General features: G+C 36.3%; 1 protein-coding gene across 3 annotated transcripts in view; it reads right to left on the bottom strand.

The window, feature by feature from the left end:
- CENPN (centromere protein N) overlaps positions 1–23,696 on the bottom strand; it is a 36,518-nt gene that overhangs the window by 3,365 nt on the left and 9,457 nt on the right. For all 3 annotated transcript variants that reach the window (XM_072634187.1, XM_072634184.1, XM_072634185.1), the window contains exons 5-9: positions 21,885–21,961; positions 17,709–17,885; positions 16,470–16,571; positions 10,523–10,577; positions 541–653 (exon numbers count right to left, since the gene is read on the bottom strand). In XM_072634187.1, coding sequence (XP_072490288.1) covers positions 541–653; positions 10,523–10,577; positions 16,470–16,571; positions 17,709–17,885; positions 21,885–21,961 — 524 coding nt within the window. The remainder of the gene's footprint in view (positions 1–540; positions 654–10,522; positions 10,578–16,469; positions 16,572–17,708; positions 17,886–21,884; positions 21,962–23,696) is intronic.

The following is a 23,696-nucleotide window of genomic DNA, read 5'->3' as shown; positions in this document are numbered from 1 at the left end:
AATGTTTTCAAATATTATCCTGTAAAAAGTCCAAATCACCACCAGTATTACTTAAGCATTTATGTTTACAGTGAAAAAGATACTTTCTATTTGATAATAACAGAATTCATTCACAAGTGCAAAATAAGGTCTCTCATGGTTACAGATGTTTTATGAAATTTTCAGGTGATCCAGTGAGAAAAAGAGCTGTCCATTTATTGTTCAGCTGTTCAGTCATGTCCAATTCTTTGTGACCCTACAGACCCTAATTTCCACCGGATTTTTTTAGGCAGGATATGGAAGTGGTTTGTCATTTCTTTTGCCAGTACATTGAGGCAAACAGAGGTTAAGTGACATGCCCAGGGTCACACAGCTAGTAAAATATCTGAGGCCTTATTTGAATTAAAGTCTTCCCAGACTCCAGGCCCAGTGCTCCATGTCCTGAGCCATCTAGCTGCCGCCATCAATTTATTAGTTTTGTACTAAAAACACCTAGGTTTTCCACATTAGCATTTTTAAAAACTGTTACAACTTAAAGTTAATATTACAGACAATTTCTACCTTATATTGTGCAAATTCTATTCTTGGTTGGACATAATCCCCAAAAGCTTCCCGTGTCACTCTTTGGATTCTTTCCTTCTCTTTCATATTTTCATGAATGATCCTTGGATCCACTGTGAATACAGAAGAAAAAAATTAACTATTTAAAATTTCTGAGTTGTCAGAAATACATTTTATTCTTCAAGAACTTTTTTTGAAAGATAAAATATAAGAGAGCATTCTGGGAACATGGCTGAATAGGTAAAAAAAACCTTTCAGCTCTCCAGATTTCCTCCACAAAAAGAGACAGAGAACATTGCCTCAGAGCAGCAGAAATAAACAAGGAGTAAAGCAGCTGTCCTCCTAAGACCCCAGGAAAGACCTGATCTCCAGGGGCAGAGGTTGGGTCGGAGTGAAGTGAAAACACCTCTGGGCTGACTTTGCAGAATCAATAAACAAGCCCAGGGAGCAGCTGGGTTGAGAGGTAGCCTCAGTCTTAGAAACTTTCAAGCAGACAGAGTTGGGGTCTGAAGGCGGGGCAGAAGAAAATTATGAAAAGGAAGTCAACCAACTGGAAACAGAGAATCAAAAACTTGAAGGAAATAATTTCTTGAAAACTAGAACTGGGCAAAGGGAAACTAATGACATTCTAAGACACCAAGAAATCATAAAACAAATTCAAAAGAATGAAAAAATAGAAGAGAAAGTGAAACATCTCATCAGAAAAACAACTGATCTGAGGGAGATGGAGGAGAAATAATATAAAAATAGTTAGACTACCTGAAAATTACGATTAAAAAAAAGAATCTTGATACAATGTTACAAGAAATTATCACGGAAAATTGCCCTGAAGTTCTAGAACAAATAGGCAAAGTAGAAATAGACAAAATCCACCAATCACCACCTGAAAGAAATTCCAGGGGAAAACTTATATGATTATCATAGAATTTACCCATAAAATTGAAATGGATAACAGATTAAAAATTTGAATTCAACAATATGTTGCTTTTGGGAAGCATTATAAAAATCAGATACATACAAAGATAAAATAAAGGACAGTAGCAGAATTTAGTATGTAAAAAAAGCAGGGATAGTAATCATGATATCAAAGTTAAAATAGATTTAATTAAAATTGAAAAATAGAGAAACTACACTATGTGTCAGCAATATTATTCAATATCATTTTAGACCATTTAAAATACCCAGATAGTATAAAATACCTGAGCACATACTTGCCAAAATAGACACAAGAACTTTATGAACATAAACAGAAAATACTCTTTATACAAATAAACTCAGTTCTAAAAAACTGAAGTTTCATGGACAGGTAAAGCCAATATAATTTTTAAAATGACAGTTTTACCTAATTTATTCAATGTCATCCCAATTAAATTACTAAAAAATTATTTTACTGAGAAAAAAATAACAACAAAATTCATTTAGAAGAACAAAAGATCAGGAACTTCAAAGAGACCAGGGAAAAAAATGTAAAGGAAGAAGATTCAGCAGTATCAAACCTCGGACTGTGTTATAAGGTGAGAACATTGTTGAAGTGTAAAAAGGATTTCAATTACTTTAAATTAAAATTTTCCTGTATAAATGAAATCTACATAGCCAAGAATAGCAGTGCAGAAAATCTGGGGGAAAACTTTCATAGACAGTCTCTCAGACAGGATGTGATTGGGTTGGAATATTGCTGTGGGCCAGGAAATGAGCTGGTTGAAGAAACATAGACTTGGACTTATGAAGGAAGATGCTATCCACCTTCAGAGAAACACATGATAGGAGGAAATAAACACAGTATGGTCTTATGGTCTTACATATGAGTGTATATGTGTATGTTTATAGATATCTTTGTATATGTATATATGTTTGTATATATACATATATGTACACACATATATGTATATCTGCACACTTAGTTGTAGCCTTCTTTCGGATGGGGGGGAGGGAGGGGAAAAAATAAAGTAAAAAGTACACAGCAGAGAGCAAAAGAAAACTAACAAGGAAGCAAAGAAAAGCTGGGCAGCTTTGAAAACAATGTGCAGTATTTATTATATAGGTTTTCTTGAAATGGAAATTTATTGTTTTATATTTAATCCTCTCTTATGGTCTGCTGTGTATAGGGCAGTGTTTTTTTTTTCCTTTTCTCATTTTATATTTAAATTTAAAATAAAAAACATTATGAAAAAAAGAATAAAATACAAAAAAATTTCAACAGCTTCAAAATGTATTATTACCAACTATACATAGTACGGTATTAGAGGATAGTTAAAAAGAGAGACAGCTTTGCTACAGAAGAAAGAAGATCTGGAGTCAGATCATATGGATTCAAAACCCATCACCAATTTGTGACTTTGGGCAAGTCACATAGCCTTTGTGACTTGGTCTCCTTATCTGCAAAATGAATTTATCTGCACTACCTACCCTGTTGAGTTGTCACAAAAATAAAAATTTAATACACAAATACAAATTATATTTGTTTTTGACTTAGATCTCTAGTTCATCTGTGTGCACAACACCCAGTGAGGAAATCCCTTTTCACTGTTAAAGAAGGCACCTGCTCTGCCACTTAGAGCTGCCTGGGGACAGTTAAGAAGTTAAGTAGAACAGGGTCACCAGATAATACATGTTCAAAGTTGCAACTGAACCCAGGTCTTTGTGATTCTGAAGTCCGATACCTATCCACTATGTCACAGCTACCTGTCAATTAGTAAACTACAAAGATTAAAAGACAAAGTCCTTGTGCTCATGGAGTTAGTCTAGTAGGAGGAAAAGCACAGATTCAAACAAATACAATATATTTTAAGAAAAAGAAAACACAATTATACCAGCTATCATAAATAACCAATGAAATTCACTAGGCTCAAACTCCCTTCTTTGCACTCTCATAGCATTCTGAGTCTCTCTTTTGTCACTTTAACTCATTTTCTTGTTCCACAGTTATTTGTATCTGATTCTTATTTCCTCTACTAAATTTCCACTAGGGAAAAATCCTGTCTTGTATGTCTCTATATGTACCATACAGCACCAAGCACAAGGCCCTGGGTATATTTGTTGAATGAGTGAATTCAGGGGCTGGTATCCTTGGTTCAACTGTTGCGACCCATCCCACTTGGATGATTTTATTCTTCCCTTTCATTTCCAGCTCTCATTGGGTAGAGAGTGCTTTAATGTTATTGTTAATGTTAATCACATTGACATGAACTTCCCTTAGATATACAGTAATTTTTTAAAATGGCCAGTGTAAACAGCACATCTTTTATCACCTCCTCAAATACTAGCCTCTTCTCTCCAACCACCCTACTCATAGGGACAGAATAATCAGGATAGTCCTTGCTGGGCCACCCAATATCCTTGGAAATTCACAGCACATACTTTACTATCGTTTATCTCCCAACTCTTGAGCCTAATTATAATGTCAGATTTTTAGAGTTCCATTAAAAATAAGGAAGAACTTTCTATTATTTATGACTGTCCAAAAACGAGTAACCACAAGAAGTGTGTTCCCTGTTACATCAAGCAACAGAGGCTACCCATTAGTGATGTTGAGAAGACAAAGTAAAGCGTCAATTCTGATAGTTTTTTTAAAACAATACAGTGGGTTTCCTTGTTAGGGAATAAACTTTCTATCAAAAATCTGTACAAAATGTAAGACTGTCACATGAAGATTATTCCAGCACTTTAAATGAAGACAAATTATCTACATATGGAAAATCATTCAGTGAGGGAGGCCTGTATATCCACTCAAACTGACAAAGAATAGGTTTCCAACTCTCAAATAGTAGATTTTTCATTTATGAACTGCTATGCCAAAAGCACATAATGATTATTTAGTTTCAAATTCAAACAGAATCTGGATGCTCTGATTTTGTAATTTGAAGGATGAGGAAAAGTTTGAGGTGTCTGATACATTCCCATTTTATTTCAGTATTTAAGTTTGATTAATGAATTCTACTTTAAGCATCAGTGGGAGAAGGTATAGGCAACTAGAGAAGGACTTGATCCAATTGAGAAGAAAATTGTGTAGTGATGTATAGGAGTTTGAACTATGGAAATGGATCAGAGGCTGAATTTTGGTTAGAAATTTGAAGAAAATGAGGGAAATCTGAAGAACTATCTCTAGACCCAGATATGAGTCCATCTTCTATTTCCAGATTGTGAGAGAAGCAAAATCAAGGACAATAAATTAAGGAGGATTAAAAAGGAACAGGAGAATAGACTCTGAAAAGGTAAACTCAGAGGTAAATTGAAGATAGTTGGCAAGACAATGCAAAGTAAATAAAAGGTAAGTGGAAGAGAGGTAAACAAACTAACAGAATGGATTAGTGAGTAATGAAGCAGGCAGGAGAAAAATTAGTTCAAACCAAAAGAAGAGGTGGGTGTGGCAGGGAAGTTGTTGAGGCTAAAGAAAAGTGAGTGAGATCATCAAACTCTTTAAGAGGTCATAATTGACTGCAACAGTTTTAACTGGGTATAGAGTTGAAGTGTAAGTACCCACAAATAAAGTTTGTTTTTTTTTTAATAGCTGAAACCAACCATTCTGGAGAATATGTGAAAATATGCACTGACCTGCATTAAGTGTACAATGATCATACTTCTGCCACTGCTAAATGACCATAATGTGTTCCAAGTATAGCCTCATCTCTCTCAGAGAAGATAAAGGGGCTTAAAGAACACATATCCACAATCCCAAGTTGTTCGAAAGAATGAAGTATTCAAGAAGAAACAGGAGAGGTTTTAATGAAGGGGGGAAAAGAATGTCAAGAGGGAAGAAGAGGCTTGACAGGATGCTGGAATGCAGAAATAGGTCATAAAGAGGAATGAAGAGCTATTTAGTTACAACTTTAAGAAATACTGGAGGCTTTTCCTAAAGAGGAGGGAGCTGGATGCTCTGAAGAAGGTGCTTTCTTCCAAAGAATGATATGGTAGAAGCTATCAGGTGGTAAAGTGGATAAATAGAGGGAGTCAGGAAGACCTGAATTCAAATTCAGCCTCAGACACTTAATAGCTCTGTGACCCTAGGCATTTAAGTGCTTCCTGCTTCAGTTTTCTCAACTGTAAAATGGGGATAATAATAGCACCTCCCTCCCAAGGTTGTTGGGAGGATAAAATAAGACAATGCTTGTAAAATGCTTTGTAAAACTTAAAGCAATATACAAATGCTAGCCTTGTGTTGTAGTTGTTCTGTTGTTTCAATTGTGTCTGACTTCATGACCCCATTTGGGGTTTTCTTGGCAAAGATACTGGAGTGATTTGCAATTTCCTTCACCAGCTCTATTAAGACATCTGCTGAAGCACACTGAGAAAAAACAAAGTAGTCATTAATTTCTTGAATTACAGTGATTATTTCATTCTTCAAAGGTAGAAGAACCAACAAAGGGAAACTTTTTTCTGATCTGATTCTCACTAACAGAGAGGAACTGGTGGTTGGGAAGAAAAAGATGGGTATCTTGGGGGAAAGTGACCACTTCTTTCACGAATTTATGAAAGAGAAGGGGAAGAAAATCTGGACACAGTCTAACACAAACCCTGCATTTTAGTTGAGTTTAGTTGAGATTTTAGTTTCTAGAGGTAATATGACATGAAAACATATATTTTTCAAAAACTTCCTTTTAGTTCCACTGAAAATAGTAAGAAATAAATTATTTCCCCAGCCTAAAATGCTTTCCCAACATTGAGAAAGTGTGTAAAAAGATTAAGAACAAAAGTTCAGGTCTAAGAAAATGGATTGGGCATGGTAACTAAATTTAGAAGGAAAAAAATAAGTATGTTTTCCAGTTAAGATCCCTGTCTTCCTCACCCAAGAAGTGATTGGCACTATGACTCACCCTATGAGCAGTGCCCTCTTTTCCATTCAGGCATTACTTATGCCTTTGGAATCCCTTTCCCTTTATAAGGGATTAAATTATTGTTCATCAATTTCAATCCTTCCAGTCAAGGAAGGAAGGAGAAGTTTTAGTGTTTTAAGTGACTACCGTTTTTTAGATGGAGATTTTACTTTAGTTAGCCCTAAATTATATTTTAACATGTTGTGACTTTTTAAATTGAATCTTGAATTGCTTCAAATTGCTGGTAGAGTGGATAGAGTGCCCAGCCTAGAGTCAGGAATACTCATCTTTGTGAGTTTAAACCTGGCCTCAGATTACTGGGCGACCCTGGACAAGTCACTTAACTCTGTTTGTCTCAGTTTCCTCCTCTGTAAAATGGGCTGGAAAAGGAAATAGCAAACCTCTCCAGTATCTTTGCCAAGAAAACCCCAAATGGAGTCATGGCAAGTCAGACACAACTAAAAAACAATAGTGAAACATCTAAGAGCACTGTGGGGATGGAACTGTCAATCTGGACGTTCTGTAAAGGAGAAGTGCTTGATTTTAGATTAATGTTAAACTACTAAAAATTGTTTCTAGAAGAGTTGTGCCTAAAATGCATAGTACACTATTCATATTTTTTTTTCAGCACTAGATTAGAACTCATATAATAGGGGCAGTAAGTTCAGGAGGAATGAGAGATTTTCAAGAATGAAATCCTGAAGACAGAAGGGAAATAATTCCAGTGATGAGATAAAAATAAAATTTGTTTCAACAGACCAGTATGGATGCACCAACCAACTCATATTTTTAAAAGAAATGTACAAAAGATGGGGACAAAAGCAAATAACAGAGGATGAATATTAGAGTGTAGCACAGTCCAATAATAACAGTATATGGAATGCTATTGCTCAGAATAAATTGAAACTTTCAAGAAAAGCTAAGGAGACCACAGTTTTTGATTTATTTTTTGTTTTAGCTGTACTGAGAGAAAAAAGAGGATCAGAGAAGGGATAGGACCCTTGCTTAGAGTGACTAGGATAATGCTGACAAGTGAGAGAGGAAAGAGAGGCTCAGTTCTTACTTTGTCTCTGTGTTCTCAGCCATGGAGAATGGCTCTTATATTGGAAAGAGAAAACAGAAATGACTGACCAGGAAGAGATACTTAAGATAAGGCAGAAGTAAGAGAATACTTAGTTGCCCTTGATTAATTCAAATCACCCCAGAGCAGCTAGATGGCACAGTGGATAGAGTGCTGGGCCTGGAGTCTGGAAGAGGCGTCTGTTTGCCTCAGTTTCCTTATCTATAAAATAAGCTGGAGAAGGAAATGGCAAACCATTTCCTGTACCTTTGCCAAGAAAACCCTAAATGGGGCAGGAAGAGTCGGACACAACTTAAAAAAAACAAGTCAAATCACCTGGCCCAGTTAACTATAGTCAGTTCTGCTATGACAGTAACTCACAGGAACTCACAGGAACTCGAGTAACTCATGAGTGATAGCCTTTCCCATACCTACTTTCACAAGCAAACTTCAGATCCTTTTCAAGGTAAAGTATCATTTAGTGTATATCTTCTGGCATAGTAGGAGCCAAATAGGCACTCCACCCCCACTCTACCTGCACCAGTAACCAGTCAGCTTTGCAACCCAGGTTCAATAAGAAACAGGGCTGTAGACACTGCCATTATTTAATTTTAGTACTTAGGTATTTCTTAGCCATTTAACATGTATAAAATAATTTTATTAGGTTATTTTTTTTAATGTGTCACTGGTGAAATTTTTAAATGCTGTGACGCTAGCCCCATTTATCACAGAAACCTTATGGTTTTTATTTCAAGATTTTGAACAGTAAGGTGATTTTTTAGGAAGACATCTATCGCCTTATAGGAGAACTGCCTGTATCCTTGCACAGTACTAAAAGAAATGGCTAATGTGACAACTGAATCAGTCAGTGACACTTGGAAGATCATGGAAAATAAGAGAGATATCACAAAGTCAAATGATGTTCCAATCCAAAAAATATAAGTCTACAAACTACAGGTCAGTGAATTTAAGGGTTCATTTAAAAAGATGGTTGGTTGGTTCTTGTTGTTATGTTTGTCCTTCGTTCTCAAAGAGGACCATGACATCAAGATGATGACATGACTTGCAGTTGACTTTGATTTGAGTGAGGGAGGGCTGTGCAAGGTCACCAGCCTCACTTTCTTCTCCTGAGCCATCTGGATCCACTGGCCTGATATTCATCAGGATGACTGGAGATGGCCCAGGATGCAATGGGAGACTCTGGCACTTTAAGGCTAAGGTCTTATAGCATTCTCATTTTGAGTGAGATACTTGTTGTTGTGTTCATCCTTCGTTGCCCAAGAAGACCATGCCGTCAGAGAAATAATGTCATGACTTGCATTTGACTTTGTTTTGAGTGAGGGAGGACTGTGCAGGTCACCAGCCTCACTTCTCCTCCTGAGCCATCTGAATCCAGTGACCAGATATTCATCAATAGGTTTCTTTAAGTGTTACTCAAAGGATGGCCCCTTTAATTAAAAAACAAAACCAGGGAGGAGAAGACCTTCAGGGTTCCTGGGTAAAAGAGAAATAGTTACTATTTACTATTTATATTCACTTTATGCTAAGTGGGTGGGGACCTTGCTGTCCAGTCTATGAGTTCCAGACAGAATATCTAGAAAGGGAAAGAATGATCACAAAGAACCAGCACAACTTCATCAAGAACAAGTTATGCCAAATAAATCTCATTTCCTTTTTAAAAACTAGTTAATAAAGGGAATGCTGCGGATCTAATTTACCTAGGCTTTAGGGAAGCACATGCAGTCTCATGCTATTCTTGTGGAAATAAAAGTAAATGGATCCAGAATGACTGGAAGGCCAGACCCAAAGAGTAGTCGTATTTCAGTATCAGCATGGCAGGAAGTATCCAGTGGAGTGCTTGTTTCTGTGTCATGTAACATTTTTATCAGTGACTTAGGTAAAGACATAGTTCTTTTTAAAATCTAAATTGGAGATACAAAGCTTTGCAGGACAGCTAGAGCTCACTGGAAGATTCAAAAGGAAACTGACAGATTAGAGTTTTGAGCTAAATATAGTAAGATGAAATATAAATGAACATGTACATGTAATCTTACACTTGGGTTTAAAAAACCTCACAAGATGGACAGATAGCAGTTCTTCTGAAAAAGATTCTGAGGGGCTTACTGGGTTTAATATAAATCAGCAGTGTGTAAACTGTGAGGTTCTTGAGAGCAAGGATTGATTTTTGGTTTTTTCTTGTCTTTATTTGTATCTTCAGTACTTAGCACAGTGCCTGGCACATAGTAGGTGTTGAATAAATACTGCTTGAATGATGTGGCAAACAAAAAGTTTGTATGATCTTGGGCCATATTAAGGGAGGCACAAAAGCTTCCAGGAATAGGACAGTATTAGTTCTACTGTACTTTGTCCTTGTTAGACCTTATCTGGAAGACTGTTTTCAGTTATAAGAATCGTGTTTAAGAAAGATATTGGTAAGTTAGCGAGTGTACAGTGGAAGGCAAACAGGAAAGAGAGGGGCTTTAAGTTCACGGCATATAAAAATAGCTTGAAGGAAGTTGGCATGTTTTGAATGGAGAAGAGAAGACTTGTAGGAAACTTGATAGGTGTCTTTAAGTATTAAAAGGGCTATCATGTGCAGGAAAGATTAGACTTGTTCTGTTTGGCCATAGAGGACAGAACAAGGAACGGTAAGTAGAAGTTACAAAGATGTCAATTTAGACTTAATGTCAGGTAAGACTTCCTTAAAATTTGAGCTCTTCCAAGGTGGAACAGGCTATCTTATTCTCCCTCCTTGGAGATCTTCAAGTAAAGACTGGATGACCAATAATTGTCAGGTATGTTGACGTGGGGGACCTCCCTTTTATATAGAGGGTGGACTAGATCACTGCTGAAGTCCCTTCCATCTCTCAAATTCTGTGAAAATAAGATTCTGACAAATTCTGTTAAGAGAGCTATGGACAGTCTCTTCTTCAGCAGACATTTAATTTTTATCATTCTGAGAGCATTGCCCACAAAGTATGTCGACAAATTATACTTAACCAAGATCTCATAATACATTGTCTTAATAAGATAAAAAAATTAATAAAAACTTTAAAAGTAATGAAACACATAACCAAAATTTATTATAAAGAGAAAAAATTAAACCAGTTACCTATTTCGGTCTCCAAATTTCTTTCCTCTAAAGGTGTACAGTAAGTTTGAAAATCCTAGAAAAAGAAATTTAATGTTAGTGCTTCTGTCAGTTTATTTCTGAAAATAACATTCTAATTTACCTGACAAGAGAAAATTATCAGAACCTTCCATTTCTCCTATCAAAAAAGATTTCATTTTTTTAGTACATTTTTATGAATATGTCCCTCCCTCAAAATCCAAGAGCAAATAAACAAAACAAAAATAAAACCCAAAATTAAAGCCTTTAATATTAGCTGTTTCATCTGGCAAAACAAATGTACACAATAACGATGCCCAAAAATATGTTTTTTCCGCATTTTAAGCTTGCCACTTTTCCATATGGAAGTGAGTGCCATGTTTCATCCTCATTCTTTTGGATTTGGAACATCGTTGCGTTGATCAGAATTCTAAAGTTTTTCAAAGTTGGTTTTTGTATAATGTTATATATAGATTATTCTCCTAGTTCTGCTTGCTTCTATCTACATCAGTTCATAGATGTCTTCCCAGTTTCCATTAAAATTGTCCATTTCATCATTTCTTATAGCAGGATATAATCTGCTCCACTCACGTAACACAATATGTTTAGCCATTTCTGGGAGCATAGGAGGCAGGAGATAGGGAAAGAAAAGGAGGGAAGGAGAAGGAAGGAAGAGAATGGGAGAGGAAGAAAGGAAGGGAGGAAAGGAAGGAAGGACTTATTAAGTACTTTCAATGTGCCAGGTGCTAAATGCTAAATGCATTTAAATTTGCTAAATACTTTAAAAATATTACCTCATTTAATCCTCAAAGTCACCATGAGAGGTAGGTGCTAACTGTTAGTACCTCCATGTTAGGATAGGAAACTGAGGCAAAGGCAAGTGACCTCTCCAGAGTCACATAATAAGAATCTGAGGCCAGATTTGAACTCATATCTTCCTGACTCCGGGCCCAACACATGGGCAGCTGGTAACTTTCTGGACATCGTTCCAAATTGCTTTCCAGGATAGCGAGACCAATTCATAACACACTAGTGTACCTGTTTTTCCATAGCCCCTACATTTGCCACTTTTTTTGTCATCTTTGCCAATTTGATAGTGGTAAAGTGGAATTTTGAAGTTGCTTTAATTCTCATCTCTATTAGTGATTTAGAGCATTTTTTTATTATGATTGTTGATAACTTAAGATTTCCTCCCTTGAAAACTGCCTATTCATACCCCTTGACTATCTATTGGGGACTGGCTCTTAATTTTATTTCCTTATATATTTTGAATATAAGAACTTTATCAGAGAAGCTTGTTGCAAAGATTTTTGCAAAACATCTCTTTACCTTCTAATTGATACTATGTTAAATGTATTTATCCAGAGCAATCAAAACTGTCCATTTCATCTTGTGATGCTCTATCATTTGTTTAGTCATTAACTCTTCCCATGTCCACAGCTTCAAAATGTTAATTTCTTCTTTGTTCCTCTAATTTGTGATGTACCTTTTTATATCTAGGCTACATACACATTTGAAGCTTATTTTGGCATATGGTGTGAAGTGTTGTTCTAAACCTAATTTCTGCCACATCACTGTCTAGTTTTCCAAGTAATTTTTGTCAAATAGTCAGTTCTTTCCCCACTGGGGTCACTGGGCTTATCAAATGCATTGCTTCTGTATGCTGGGTACATAATGTATGCCACTAATCAACTTATCTATTTCTTATAGCAGAGTTTGAGATATGATACTGCTAGGTCCCTTGCCTTCCTACTTTTTAAAATTATTAAATTATTAATTGAAATCCCTTGATATCCTTGATATTTTGCTCCTCCTGATGAATTCTTTATTATGCTTTCTAGCTCTACAAAGTAATCCTGTGGTAGTTTTTTAGCTCTACAAAGTGATCCAGTGGTAATTTGATTGGTAAGGCATTGAATAACTAAATTAAGTAGAAATGCCATTTTTATTTTATTGGTTTAAGCTACCCATGAACAATGAATGTTTCTTCAATTAATGAAATCTATCCTTATTTCTTCAAAGAGTTGGATTCATATAGTTTTGGGGTAAATCTTGGTAGGTATAATTCCAAATATTTTATAGTTTCACCAGCTATTTTCAATGCAATTTTTCTTTCTAGCTCTTCCCATAGGGTTGTGTTGGAGTACTGATGATTTATTTATGTGGCTTTATCAGCACACTTTGTTTACACTATTATTTCAGCTAATTTTAGAGAATCATTATTATGACCAAAAAGCAACAATTTTGCTTATGCTTATTTTTTAAATTTCTTTCTTTTTTTTTATTGTTACAGGTAGCATTTCTAGCACCATGTTAAAACAGTAGGTGACATAATGGGCATCCGTGTTCTACCCTTGATCTTACCAGAAATGCCTGTAACTTTTCTGCATTATATATAATGTTTGCTCTTGGATTTAGATATAAATAAGTTGCTACATTAAGAAAAGGTTCATTTATTTCTGTGATTTCTAGAGTTTTTAATAGGAAGAAGTGTTGAATTTTGTAAAAAGCTTTTACAGCATATGCTGATATAATCATATGGTTTGTATTTTTTATATTTTAACATAGTTCGTAATATTGCTACCATTCCTTATGTTGAACCAAATCTACATTTCTGGTGAAAACCCAACATGATCATAATGTATAATCATTCTAGTACGTTACTGTAACTTGCTTACTAATATTTTATTTTTTCCAAATTTATTTATTTGTTTTCAGTTTTCAGTAAGTTTTTGAATTCCATAAGTTTTAAATTTTCTCCCCCTTCTTTCCACCTCCCTCCCCAAGATGGCATGCAGTCCTATATGGGCTCTACACATACATTCCTATTAAGCACATTTTCACCTTAGTCATGTTGCCTAGGAGAATTATAACGAATGGGAGAAACCACGAGAAAAACCAAACCAAACATAACAAAAGAAAAAACAGTCTGTTTCATTCTGTGTTCTGACTCCACAGTTCTTTCTCTGGATGTGGAAGGCACTTTGCATCATAAGTCCTTTGGAAATGTTTTAGGTCCTTGCATTGCTGAGAAGGGCTAAGTCCATCAAAATCAGTCCTTGCACACTGTGGCTGCCACTCTGTATAATACCCCCCTAGTTCTGCTTGCTTCACTCAACATCAGTTCAAATAAGTCTTCCCAGATTTTTCTGAAGTCCACCTGTTTGTCATTTCTTGCAGCACAATAGTATTCCATTACATTCATACACAACTTGTTCATCCATTCCCTAACTGATGGGCATCCCCTCAATTTCCAGTTCTTGGCCACGACAAAAAGAGCTGCTATAAATATTTTTGTACATGTGGGTCCTTTTCCCATTTTTATGATCTCTATGGGATACATAGAAGCTGTATTGCTGGGTCAAAGGGTATGCATATTTTTGTAGCCCTTTGGGCATAGTTTCAAATTGCTCTCCAGAATGGTTAGATCAGCCAGAGATGTATCTTCTTTAATTCTTCTGAAGTTCTATTCAGACCCTTAATTTCATTCTTGTCTAACATTTGGTTAGATTTCTCTAGGTCTCAAAGGGGTACATAAGTTCTTCCATTATTGTAGTTTTACTGTCTATTTCTCCTTCCAATATGATTAGTTTTTCCTTTAAATATTTAGATGTTTTGTTATTTGATGTGTATAGACAGATAGATAGTAGTGGCACTGATTAATTATTTATGGTACCTTTAAAGCATAATTTTACTGTAGCCTTATCTGAAATCATGATTGCTATCTGATTTTTTTTTAGTTCAGCTAAAGCATAAAAGATTTTAACTCTATATGAATCTTTGTGTTTCAAGCATTTCTTGCAAGCAATATCTTGTTGCATTTTGCTTTCTCTTTTTATGTTGCTATTCTTTTCCATCTTATGGGTAAATTCATTCCTTTCACATCCACAGTTATGACTGTTAATTGTGTTCTTTCCCTCCCTCTTATCCTCTTATAATTTTCCCTTTTTGCTCCCTTAGCCCTCTTTTACACATAAGAATGTAGTAGAAGAGAGGGAATCTGCCTAACATTTGTGATATTATAATGAAACATTATGTTTTCTCTGTTGTAGTTTTTTGTCTTTACCTCAACCCTGATTTCAGGTTTTTACCAATTCTTCCTTTCCTTTTAATTCTCCCTTCACATTCCTCCCTCCAATATTTGAGTTTGTTTTACTTATGACTATTCCATTAACTATCCTATTCTCCTAAAATCCTTTTGTGTAAATCCCTCTTTTGTTCTTTTCTATTTATCTTTTGAGTAACGTATTTCTATAGCAAACAGTGTGTGTCTGTAATTGTGTTCAATCTTATTTATTCAGTTAAGACAAAAGTGAGATTCAAGGGATGACAGTTCCCCCCATCAATATCTCTATGACTATACATTCTTCATTTAGTAAGAGGAGCACTGGGCCTGGAGTCAGCAAGCCTCATTTTTATGAGTTCAAATCTGGCCTCAGACACTTAATAGTAATGTGACCTTGGGCAGGTCACTTAAACCCCAGTTTCCCCATCTGTATAATGAGCTGGAGAAGGAAAATAGCAAACCACTCTAGTGTCTCAGCTAAGAAAACCCCAAATGGGGCTAGGGAGAGTTAGACACAATTGGAAAGACTGAACAACAACAACAATTATATGCAAGATTTCCCTCCCAATCTTTCCCATTTTTGTTTTTTTCATAAAACCATTAAAACTACTTGTAACTGCATTTTAACCTTTCTCTCTGATCCACAAAACATTAAAGTTCTAAGAGGATAGCTCTTTCCCCTTAGTAATATGTAAATAATTCATCATTACATATTCCCTTTCAATTAAACAGATATGCGTACTTTCCTATGTTTTTCTTAGTACTTGCATTTCTATCTCAAATTGTCCACTCAGTTCTGACTTTTTACATCAAGAATACTTGGAAATCCTCTATTTCACTAAAGATCCATTTTTCCCCATAGGTTCATATTTATTTTGCCAGACAGGTTATCCTTGGTTAGAGTTTTTATGCCTTGCCTTTTGGAGTAGCTTATTCCAAGCTCCACTCTTCAAAGGACAGCTGCTAATTCTTACGTAATCCTTATTGTGACTCCTTAATATCTAAACTCCTTTTTCTGGTTGCTTGCAATATTTTTTCTTCATTCTTGACTTAGGATAAATTACTTTATCTTGATAAGCCTAAGTTTTTGCATTTACAAAATGAGGGTGTTGGACTGAATTTCTAAGGTTTCTTCAAGATAAAAATCTTATGATACTTTTTGCTCCATACTAATTAAAAATAGTCATTTAATAAGCATCTATTAAGTGCCTACTGTGTGCAAAAAACCTTGGGTACAATGTTACCACATATCCAAGGATTCAGATAAACAAAGCAGACTCACCATGGTCTCAATGGATTAATATACATTTAGCATAAAAAGATAAATCACAAATAACAGAGTTAGGTAATTCATGAGAGACTTTTCCCCTCATAATTAAATGGGAACAAAGTCCAATTAAATAATTTTGAACAAGAAGAAATAATTTTTAAAAATTCTATAATGCATCATCAAGTAAGCTAGTTTATCCTACCAACAACATAGCACCAGAAACTGGGCACAGTAGTTCCTAAAAAGAATATAATTAGTGCAGAAGCATGTAGGTCAAATGATTGTGGTCACTTCCAAGCTGTTAATACTTTCTAGTAAAGAATTATACAATCTAATTAAAATAGCCTTTCTGTGGGTACTTCCCACATTCCACAAAATAGAACCTCTTTGATAGCTACAGATCAATTAAAATCAATCTCTGAATGCGTAGATGATAACACATGTTGGGAAACTATTTTGTTTACTTTCAAGTTACCTTACTGACAGGCTGTTCACTTCACTAGGTCAATAATATGTAACGCAATCTGCTCTTGGTGAATTCTCCCACCTGCTAAGTTGTTTTTAATAGGTCTGAAACAAGACTTACCTTTGAAGAGATATACTGAATAGCTCACCTGATTATACTGTTTAAAAACAATAGCCTTAAGAGAATCCAGATATAGGCTTCGGAGTTCCATTTGTCGGATCTCATGGTAACTGCCAGCAGTCATCAGTGCCTTGAGACGAAAATGAGCAAAACTATTATGATTGTTGTCCCACTGTGCTTACATTTGCCGAAGTAAATATGAAAGATTTTAAATAATCAATGTTTTTCACTAAAAAATGAAAAACTTTGGAAAAATGTAACCTAAAATGAATGGCTCCTGAATGATTCCTATAAGTAACTATGAATATATAATTTGCCTAAAATCTATAAAATATGTTACAGTGTTCTTCAATATAAAAAAAAAAATTGGGTGAAAGGGTAGGAGAGAGGAGACAGAAGGGGACATAGTTTAGTATATTGGAAAAAGGAATCAGGAATCAGAAAATCCAAATTCAAGTTTGGATCTTAATGATTATATGTGAGCATGGGCAAGTCACCTAAACTTTTTGAGCACATTTCATCCTGCATAAATAACAATATTTACACTACCTACCTCAAAGGGTTTGTCAGAAAAGCATTTTATAAATCTTAAAGCATTACAGAAATGTAAACCATTGATTGCAAGGTTAATATTTGAAAATAGCCAATAAACACTTTTGTAGGCTATCAACTGCCTGAAGGAGAACAAACATGTCTGACATTTGGCATAATAATTTGTTTTATGATATCAGAAAGTAAGAAAGTATCCACTTCTAAGCTACTGTACAATACCCATTCACCCCCAATTTACAGAGGATGAAATTAGAAATCTATAGTAGAAATAAAACTGTAAATTCAAATATCCAGCACTTACATGGCAAGAATCACTGAGATCCCATAGCAAAGTGAATTCAACAAAAATTGTGATCCTATTGCCCTGCAAAGCCATGTGCAAAACAGAGATTATGGCACTTGAACTGCTTACTTGTAATTAAAAATCTGAAGGGAGATTCTTGTGCTTATGATCACAATGCAGTAAAACTATAAAGGCTCACTGAAGCATAACCTGAAATGGTAGAGCCCAGTTGCTGGGAAGCAGCAGTTGACAAGGCAGTTTGGTACAGCCAGACTTGCAGAGGCTTCTGGGAGACAGACAGGTGCTGAACAATGGTTATGACACAATTATCACTTGTCTGTAGTAAAGAAGATTCAGTGGTTTCTCTAGCCACATGCCCAGTTGGTATCACAGCCCCTTAATGAATGATGATGCAAATCTTACAGTCCATACCTGGCAGAGCTCTGGAATGTACTTCTTAATACGGCAGTGACAGATGAAGACAAAAGGAGTTTGGGAATGATACACCACATAGGTAGTTTTGTACTGGTTTGGTTTCATGTAAGGTGTTCCCCAGGCAACTCGAATCCATACTGCATTATCCTCACTTTCTCTGAAGCTGATATGCACCTTATTAAACAAAATTTAAATTATATTTTATTATATATAATTCAATTGATTACAATAGCATTTTCTATAAGGTTACTAAAGCTTTTGGAAACACTAAAATTCAGTGTTATTTTTTTCCTCTTTCCCAAGGACATCACCTTGACTACCACAAGTCTTCTCATGGTATTTAGGGAATCTTTGGGAAAAAAATGATGATGATGATGATAACTATAGATAATTCTTTTTATATATTTACCTAGAAAAGGTGTTCTTAATCTCTTGTGTGATGGGGGAAAGGAAGGGAATATGAATTTATTAAGTGCCAGCTATGTGACAGGAACAATGCTAAGGGCTTTACAAATATTATATCATTTGATCCTTACAACAACCCTGTGAGGTGGGTGTTTATTCCCATTTTACAGATGAGCACACAAAGATTTAAATGACTTGCCTAGAGCCACACAGCTAGTAAGTGTCTGAGAATGGATTTAAACTCAGGTCTTTCGGACTCCAGGGTCAGTGCTCTGTCCGCTGAGTCACCTAGATGCCTCTAATGGTCCTCTTTGTCAGTCTGGTGAAACTTATAGACCCCCTCAGAGAATTTAAAAAAAAATCATAATGGAAAGATGGATTTTTTTTTTCCCATCCATGTTCAAGAATTCCCTGAAATCTATCTACAGATTTTCCCCTTTCATCCCCCACCTCCAGCAAGGGGACCCTGGGTTAAGAATCTGGGGTCTATAAAATCTTTAATGAGGAAAATTCCCAAATACATACAGGGCACCAGAATGTAATTTTCCTTCATGATCATAGATCATTAGATTAGATTAGAGATGGAAAGGACCTTAGAGATCAATCAATCAAACAAGCATTTATTAAGTACCTACTATATGCCAGGCACTAGGGATACAAATATGAGATGTTCTGATCTCAAGGAACTTAATTCTAGAGAGACAAAGCATATTCACAGAGAAGGATATATAGGATATACAAAGTGATGGAGGCAAAGGCACAACAATTGGGAGAGAAGCAGCAAAGGCCTCTAGGAGGAAGGGGTACTCAATATGAGCCTTGAGGAGAAGTAGGGGTTCCAAGAGACAGAGATGAAGAGGGACAGAATTCCAGGCAAACGGGAGAATGTGAGAAAATGGGCAGAAACAGGAAACACAATGTCATGCCTGCAAAACAGCAAATACAGTTTGGCTGAAATGTGACGTGTATGAAGGGAAGTAATGTGTAATAAGCCTGAAGATATAGGCTGGGGTCAGTCTATGAAAGGCTTTAAATGCCAAACACTGTGGTTTGTGTTAAGGTCTGTGGGGAGCCACTGAAGCTTCCTGGACAAGAAAATGATATGGCCAGATTTGTGCATCAGAACTATCAATTTCGCAAATACATTTAAGATAGAAAGAATCAGAATGTATCTGGATGCAGGGAGACCAATTAAAAGGCTGTTTCAGTAGTCTAGGTGAGAAGAAATGAGAGCTTAGATTAGAATGGTTGTGGTGTGAATAAAGAGAAAAGGACAAATCTGAAAGGTGTTGAGGAAGACAAGACAAGACTGATGAGATGTGAAGGGTGAGTGAATTAATGAAAAAACATTTATTAAGCACTTACTAGGTCATCAGGCACCAATGCTAAGCGCTGGGGGTATATACATAAGCAAGCAAGACAGTCCCTGCCCCCAAGTAAGATATTCTAAAAAAGGAATATAACATATATAAAGTGGTGGAAAAATGTTTTTTACAGGAAAGTTAGCAGGAATGATCACTGGCGTCACAGAACAATTGAATGACACTCTAGTGTTCATGTGATTATAATGCTTAGACCAAGGGAATGGCAGTGATGATCTGACAACTGTTCTGAAAACTAGATGAATGATAGGTTTTGAACCAGGATGACTAAGAGGGATGCTGGTGCCCCCCTCTTCCCCCTACAGAAATAGGTAATTAGGAAGCTTAAAGGCAAAGGAAATAAATGATCTGGGACATGTTGATTTTGACATGCCTATGAGATAGCCGGGCAGAAATGTCAAGCAAGCAGGAGATGCAAGAATGGAGTTCAAGAAAGAGATGAGTGTTGGAGCATTAAGATTTGGGAGTTATTCCTGAATAGTGAGAGTTGAACATATAGGAGTTGATGAGATCATCAAAGAGGGAATACAAAGAAAATAGAGAGGGTCCAGGATAGAGCTCAAGGATTCCCCAAGACACAGGAGGTCAGACACATATGATAATCTAGTCCAGCCCTCCCCTTTTTCAGATGCAAAAACTAAGTCCCAGATTTCACACTGCATTACCTTCAAACCAAACAGGCTTAACTGCTATTCCCTGAAGGCATCATATTATTTCCTGCATTCATGCTGTTATACAAGCTGTCATCAATGTCTGAAATGTTTTCCCTCCTCACCCTGTCTTAAAGAATACCTGTCTTCATTTAATATTCAATTCTTATACCAATTTCCAGGGGAAGCCCTTCTTGATCCATAGTTATTAGAGCTTTCTTCTTCCCCAAACTATCTGTTTACCTCTTTGTAGCTCCCTAATAGAACATAAGCTTCTTGAGAGCTGGGACATTTTTTATTTTTGTCCGTGTGCCCTCACTATGAATGCTCCTAGAGACAAAGCATGTTCACAGAGAAGGACATAAAGGATGGAGGCAAAGGCATAACAACTAGGAGAGAAACAGCAAAGGCCTCTAGAAGGAAGTGGCACTCAATATTAGCCTTGAGGAGAAATAGGGTGCTTACGGTGAATTCTCAATAAATTCTTGTTAAATTGAACTGCCAAAGATTACAGAAATAGTTAAATATAACAAGGGAAGGATTTGAATCCAGGTTCTTCAACTTCAAATTTGATGCCTTTTTCACTTGAACTAAGTAGCCAATTACAGGATGATAAAGCTAGGACATTAGAGGCCATCTAATCCAACCTCCTCCTTTTACAAATGGTGAAACTGAGGCCTAGAGAGGTTTTTGTGACTTGCCCATGGTCCTAAGGGGAGTGTCAAGGTTGGAATTTAAAAACTCAGTTTTATCTGACTTCAGAGTCAAACCACCCTGCCATCTCCCATTGCTCAAGAGTTCGAAGTAGAAATTGTAGTATTATTTTAAGAGCAAATGGATTTTTAATGAGGTCTTTTTGATAATTCAATAATTAAGCCCCAATCTGACTTTATAAAAAATAGTGGCAAAGCAAGATATCTGTATAGTAACAGAAATGTACTACCTCTATCTATACTTTAAATTATTCTCTGACCTCAAGAATTACTAATTTTACAGAAATAACAAAGTCACTAATTTTCTGCTTCAAAAAGTTAGTTTAGAATGAAAGGAAATTCTGTTGTTTTTGTTTTATGGGAGAATCTGAACAAAGTTCAATATATAGGAGGGCATGGTGAACCACACATGTAATTCCTGCTGGCTAGCCTTAGGCTAACAAACTCGCATTTATATAGCACTTGAAGGTTTTCAAAGTGCTTTACAAATATTTTCTCATCTTATACTCCCAACAACCCTGAGAGTTAAGTGCTATTATTATCCCCATTTTACAGATGAGGAAGCTGGGGCCAAGAGAGGTTAAGTGACTTGTCCAGGGTCTGAGGACAGACTTGAATCTAGGTCTTCCTGACTCCAGGCTCAGCATTCTATCCACCAAAGCAGCAACTGCTGAGCTGAGGCTGGTGGAACCTGCAGGTTTGGAATTCTGAGCTGTAGGTCTCAAGTCCATAAGTTGTCCACACTCAATCTGACCTCTAGAGAAATTTACAGGAGCTACCTGAGATTACGATAAATAATGTGCATAAAGATAGCAGATGATCCTAAAAGGGGCTATGAAGAAAGGAGAAACAATCATGACATAGAACGGAATGAGAAAGACTTTCAAATAAAAGACACCTGCTTAGTAACAGTACAGCCTGGCACCTGAGATGCATTAGTAATCTAGATAACAAAGAATGAACAAAATATAAGAGCATAAATATCCTCCAATTGAAGTGAACATATTTATTAATATCACTTACATTTTTTAGGGTTCTTTGAAGAACTTTCTTAAAAGAATCTTTAAACTCTTCCATATCAAAAAGGTCAACCTCTTCACCTGCCAAAGTGACAAGGAAAAGAATGGAATGCCACAATGCATGAGAGTAGGATGACTGTTGGGTAGGACAAGAAACCCATCCTTGTGGACCTCTCTTTTGACAGCACCTGACACTGAGGACCATGTTCTCTTTCTAGCTATACTCTTCTCTCTGGATTTTATGGAACAGCCCCTTTGGGTCTCCTCTTACTATGGGACCTTTTCTTCTCAGTCTTGTTTTGCTGAATTGCCTTCCATGTCTCGCCCTTTACCTATGAGTATACCCTACAACTTTCTGCTCTTTTTTCTCTTATACTCTTTCATTTGGCGAAAACTTCCCTGGGTTTGTCACTACTGTACAGATGACTATCAGATCTCTCTCTCTCTCTCTCTCTCTCTCTCTCTCTCTCTCTCCTAAGCTTAACAGAGTATTAAATAACTGCCTCTTGGCCATTTGTAAATGGAAATCCTGCAAGCATCTCCACCTCGTCCAAAACAGAACCTGTAATCTTTCCATTCTCTCAAACTTCCCTATTTTATCTAAAGAGTGATAGCATTCACTCTCCTTCATACCATATGACCAACAGTTGCCATATATTTTTTACCTCCATAATATCTTTCATATACATTCTCCCTCCACTCACAATCCACTATTCTAGTTTACTGCCTGCATTACCTCTCAATTGAACTATTTCAACAGTTTAATTTATCTTTCTGCCTCAAGTCTCCCCACTACACCAATCCATCTTCCATAAAGTCATCAATGTAGTTTTCACAACATGGTTTTCATCAATGTGGTTTGTACAGGTCTGACCATGAAATCTCCTTATTCAATAAACTACAGTGGATCCCTTTTACCTCCATGATCAAATATAAACTCTTCTGGTGCCATCCTACCTTTCCAACTTGATTACATATTACCCTTCTGCATGTGCTCTTTCGGTCCAATAAAAGTAGTCTTTCTGCTGTACTTCAGAAATGACAGATAATCTCCCAACTCTGTGTCTTTTTACAGACCATCCCCACAACTAAAATGTACTTACTGTCATTTTCTACCTCTTGGAGTCCCTGGTTTCCTTAAACAGTTAACTGAAATGCCACTACTGCTTGAGTTCTTTTCTGGTTCCCCCAGTTGTTAATACCTTCAGCCTGAGATTATCTGATATCTGTGTGTGTGTGTGTGTGTGTGTGTGTGTGTGTGTGTGTGTGTGTCTGTCTGTGTGTGTGTCTGTCTGTCTGTCTGTGTGTGTGCATCTGTGTGTGCACATATGGTGTCGACAGAGTACTTAGAATAGCATCCCTGATGCCCTTCAATTGCTAAATGCCAGAACAAGTTGTGGTAGATAAATGTAATGCAATACTATTGTTTCATAAGAAATGATGACCAGGTGGATTTCTGAAAAACCTGGAATGACTTAACCATGAACTGATGCTGAGTGAAGTGAGCACAACCACAACACTGTACACAGTAACAACAACACTGTGAGATGACCAGCTTTGATAGACTTAGTTCTTCTCAGCAATACAATGATCTAAGGCAATTCCAAAAGACTAGAGATAAAATGCACATCCACCTCCAGAGAAAGCATTATGGAGTCTGAATGCAGATCAAGGCATACTATTTTCTTCTTCTTCTCTTTCTCATAGTTTCCCCCTGCGTTCTGATTTTTGTTTCACAACACTGCTAATGTGGAAATATGCTTAATATGATTGTACATGTACAGGCTATATCAGATTGCATGCTTCCTTGGGGAGA

This window comes from Notamacropus eugenii, chromosome 1, assembly GCF_028372415.1.
Source record: "Notamacropus eugenii isolate mMacEug1 chromosome 1, mMacEug1.pri_v2, whole genome shotgun sequence".
NCBI lineage: Eukaryota > Metazoa > Chordata > Mammalia > Diprotodontia > Macropodidae > Notamacropus > Notamacropus eugenii.
The sequence above is the reverse complement of the archived record's forward strand: the minus strand, read 5'-3'. Positions and strand labels throughout refer to the sequence as shown.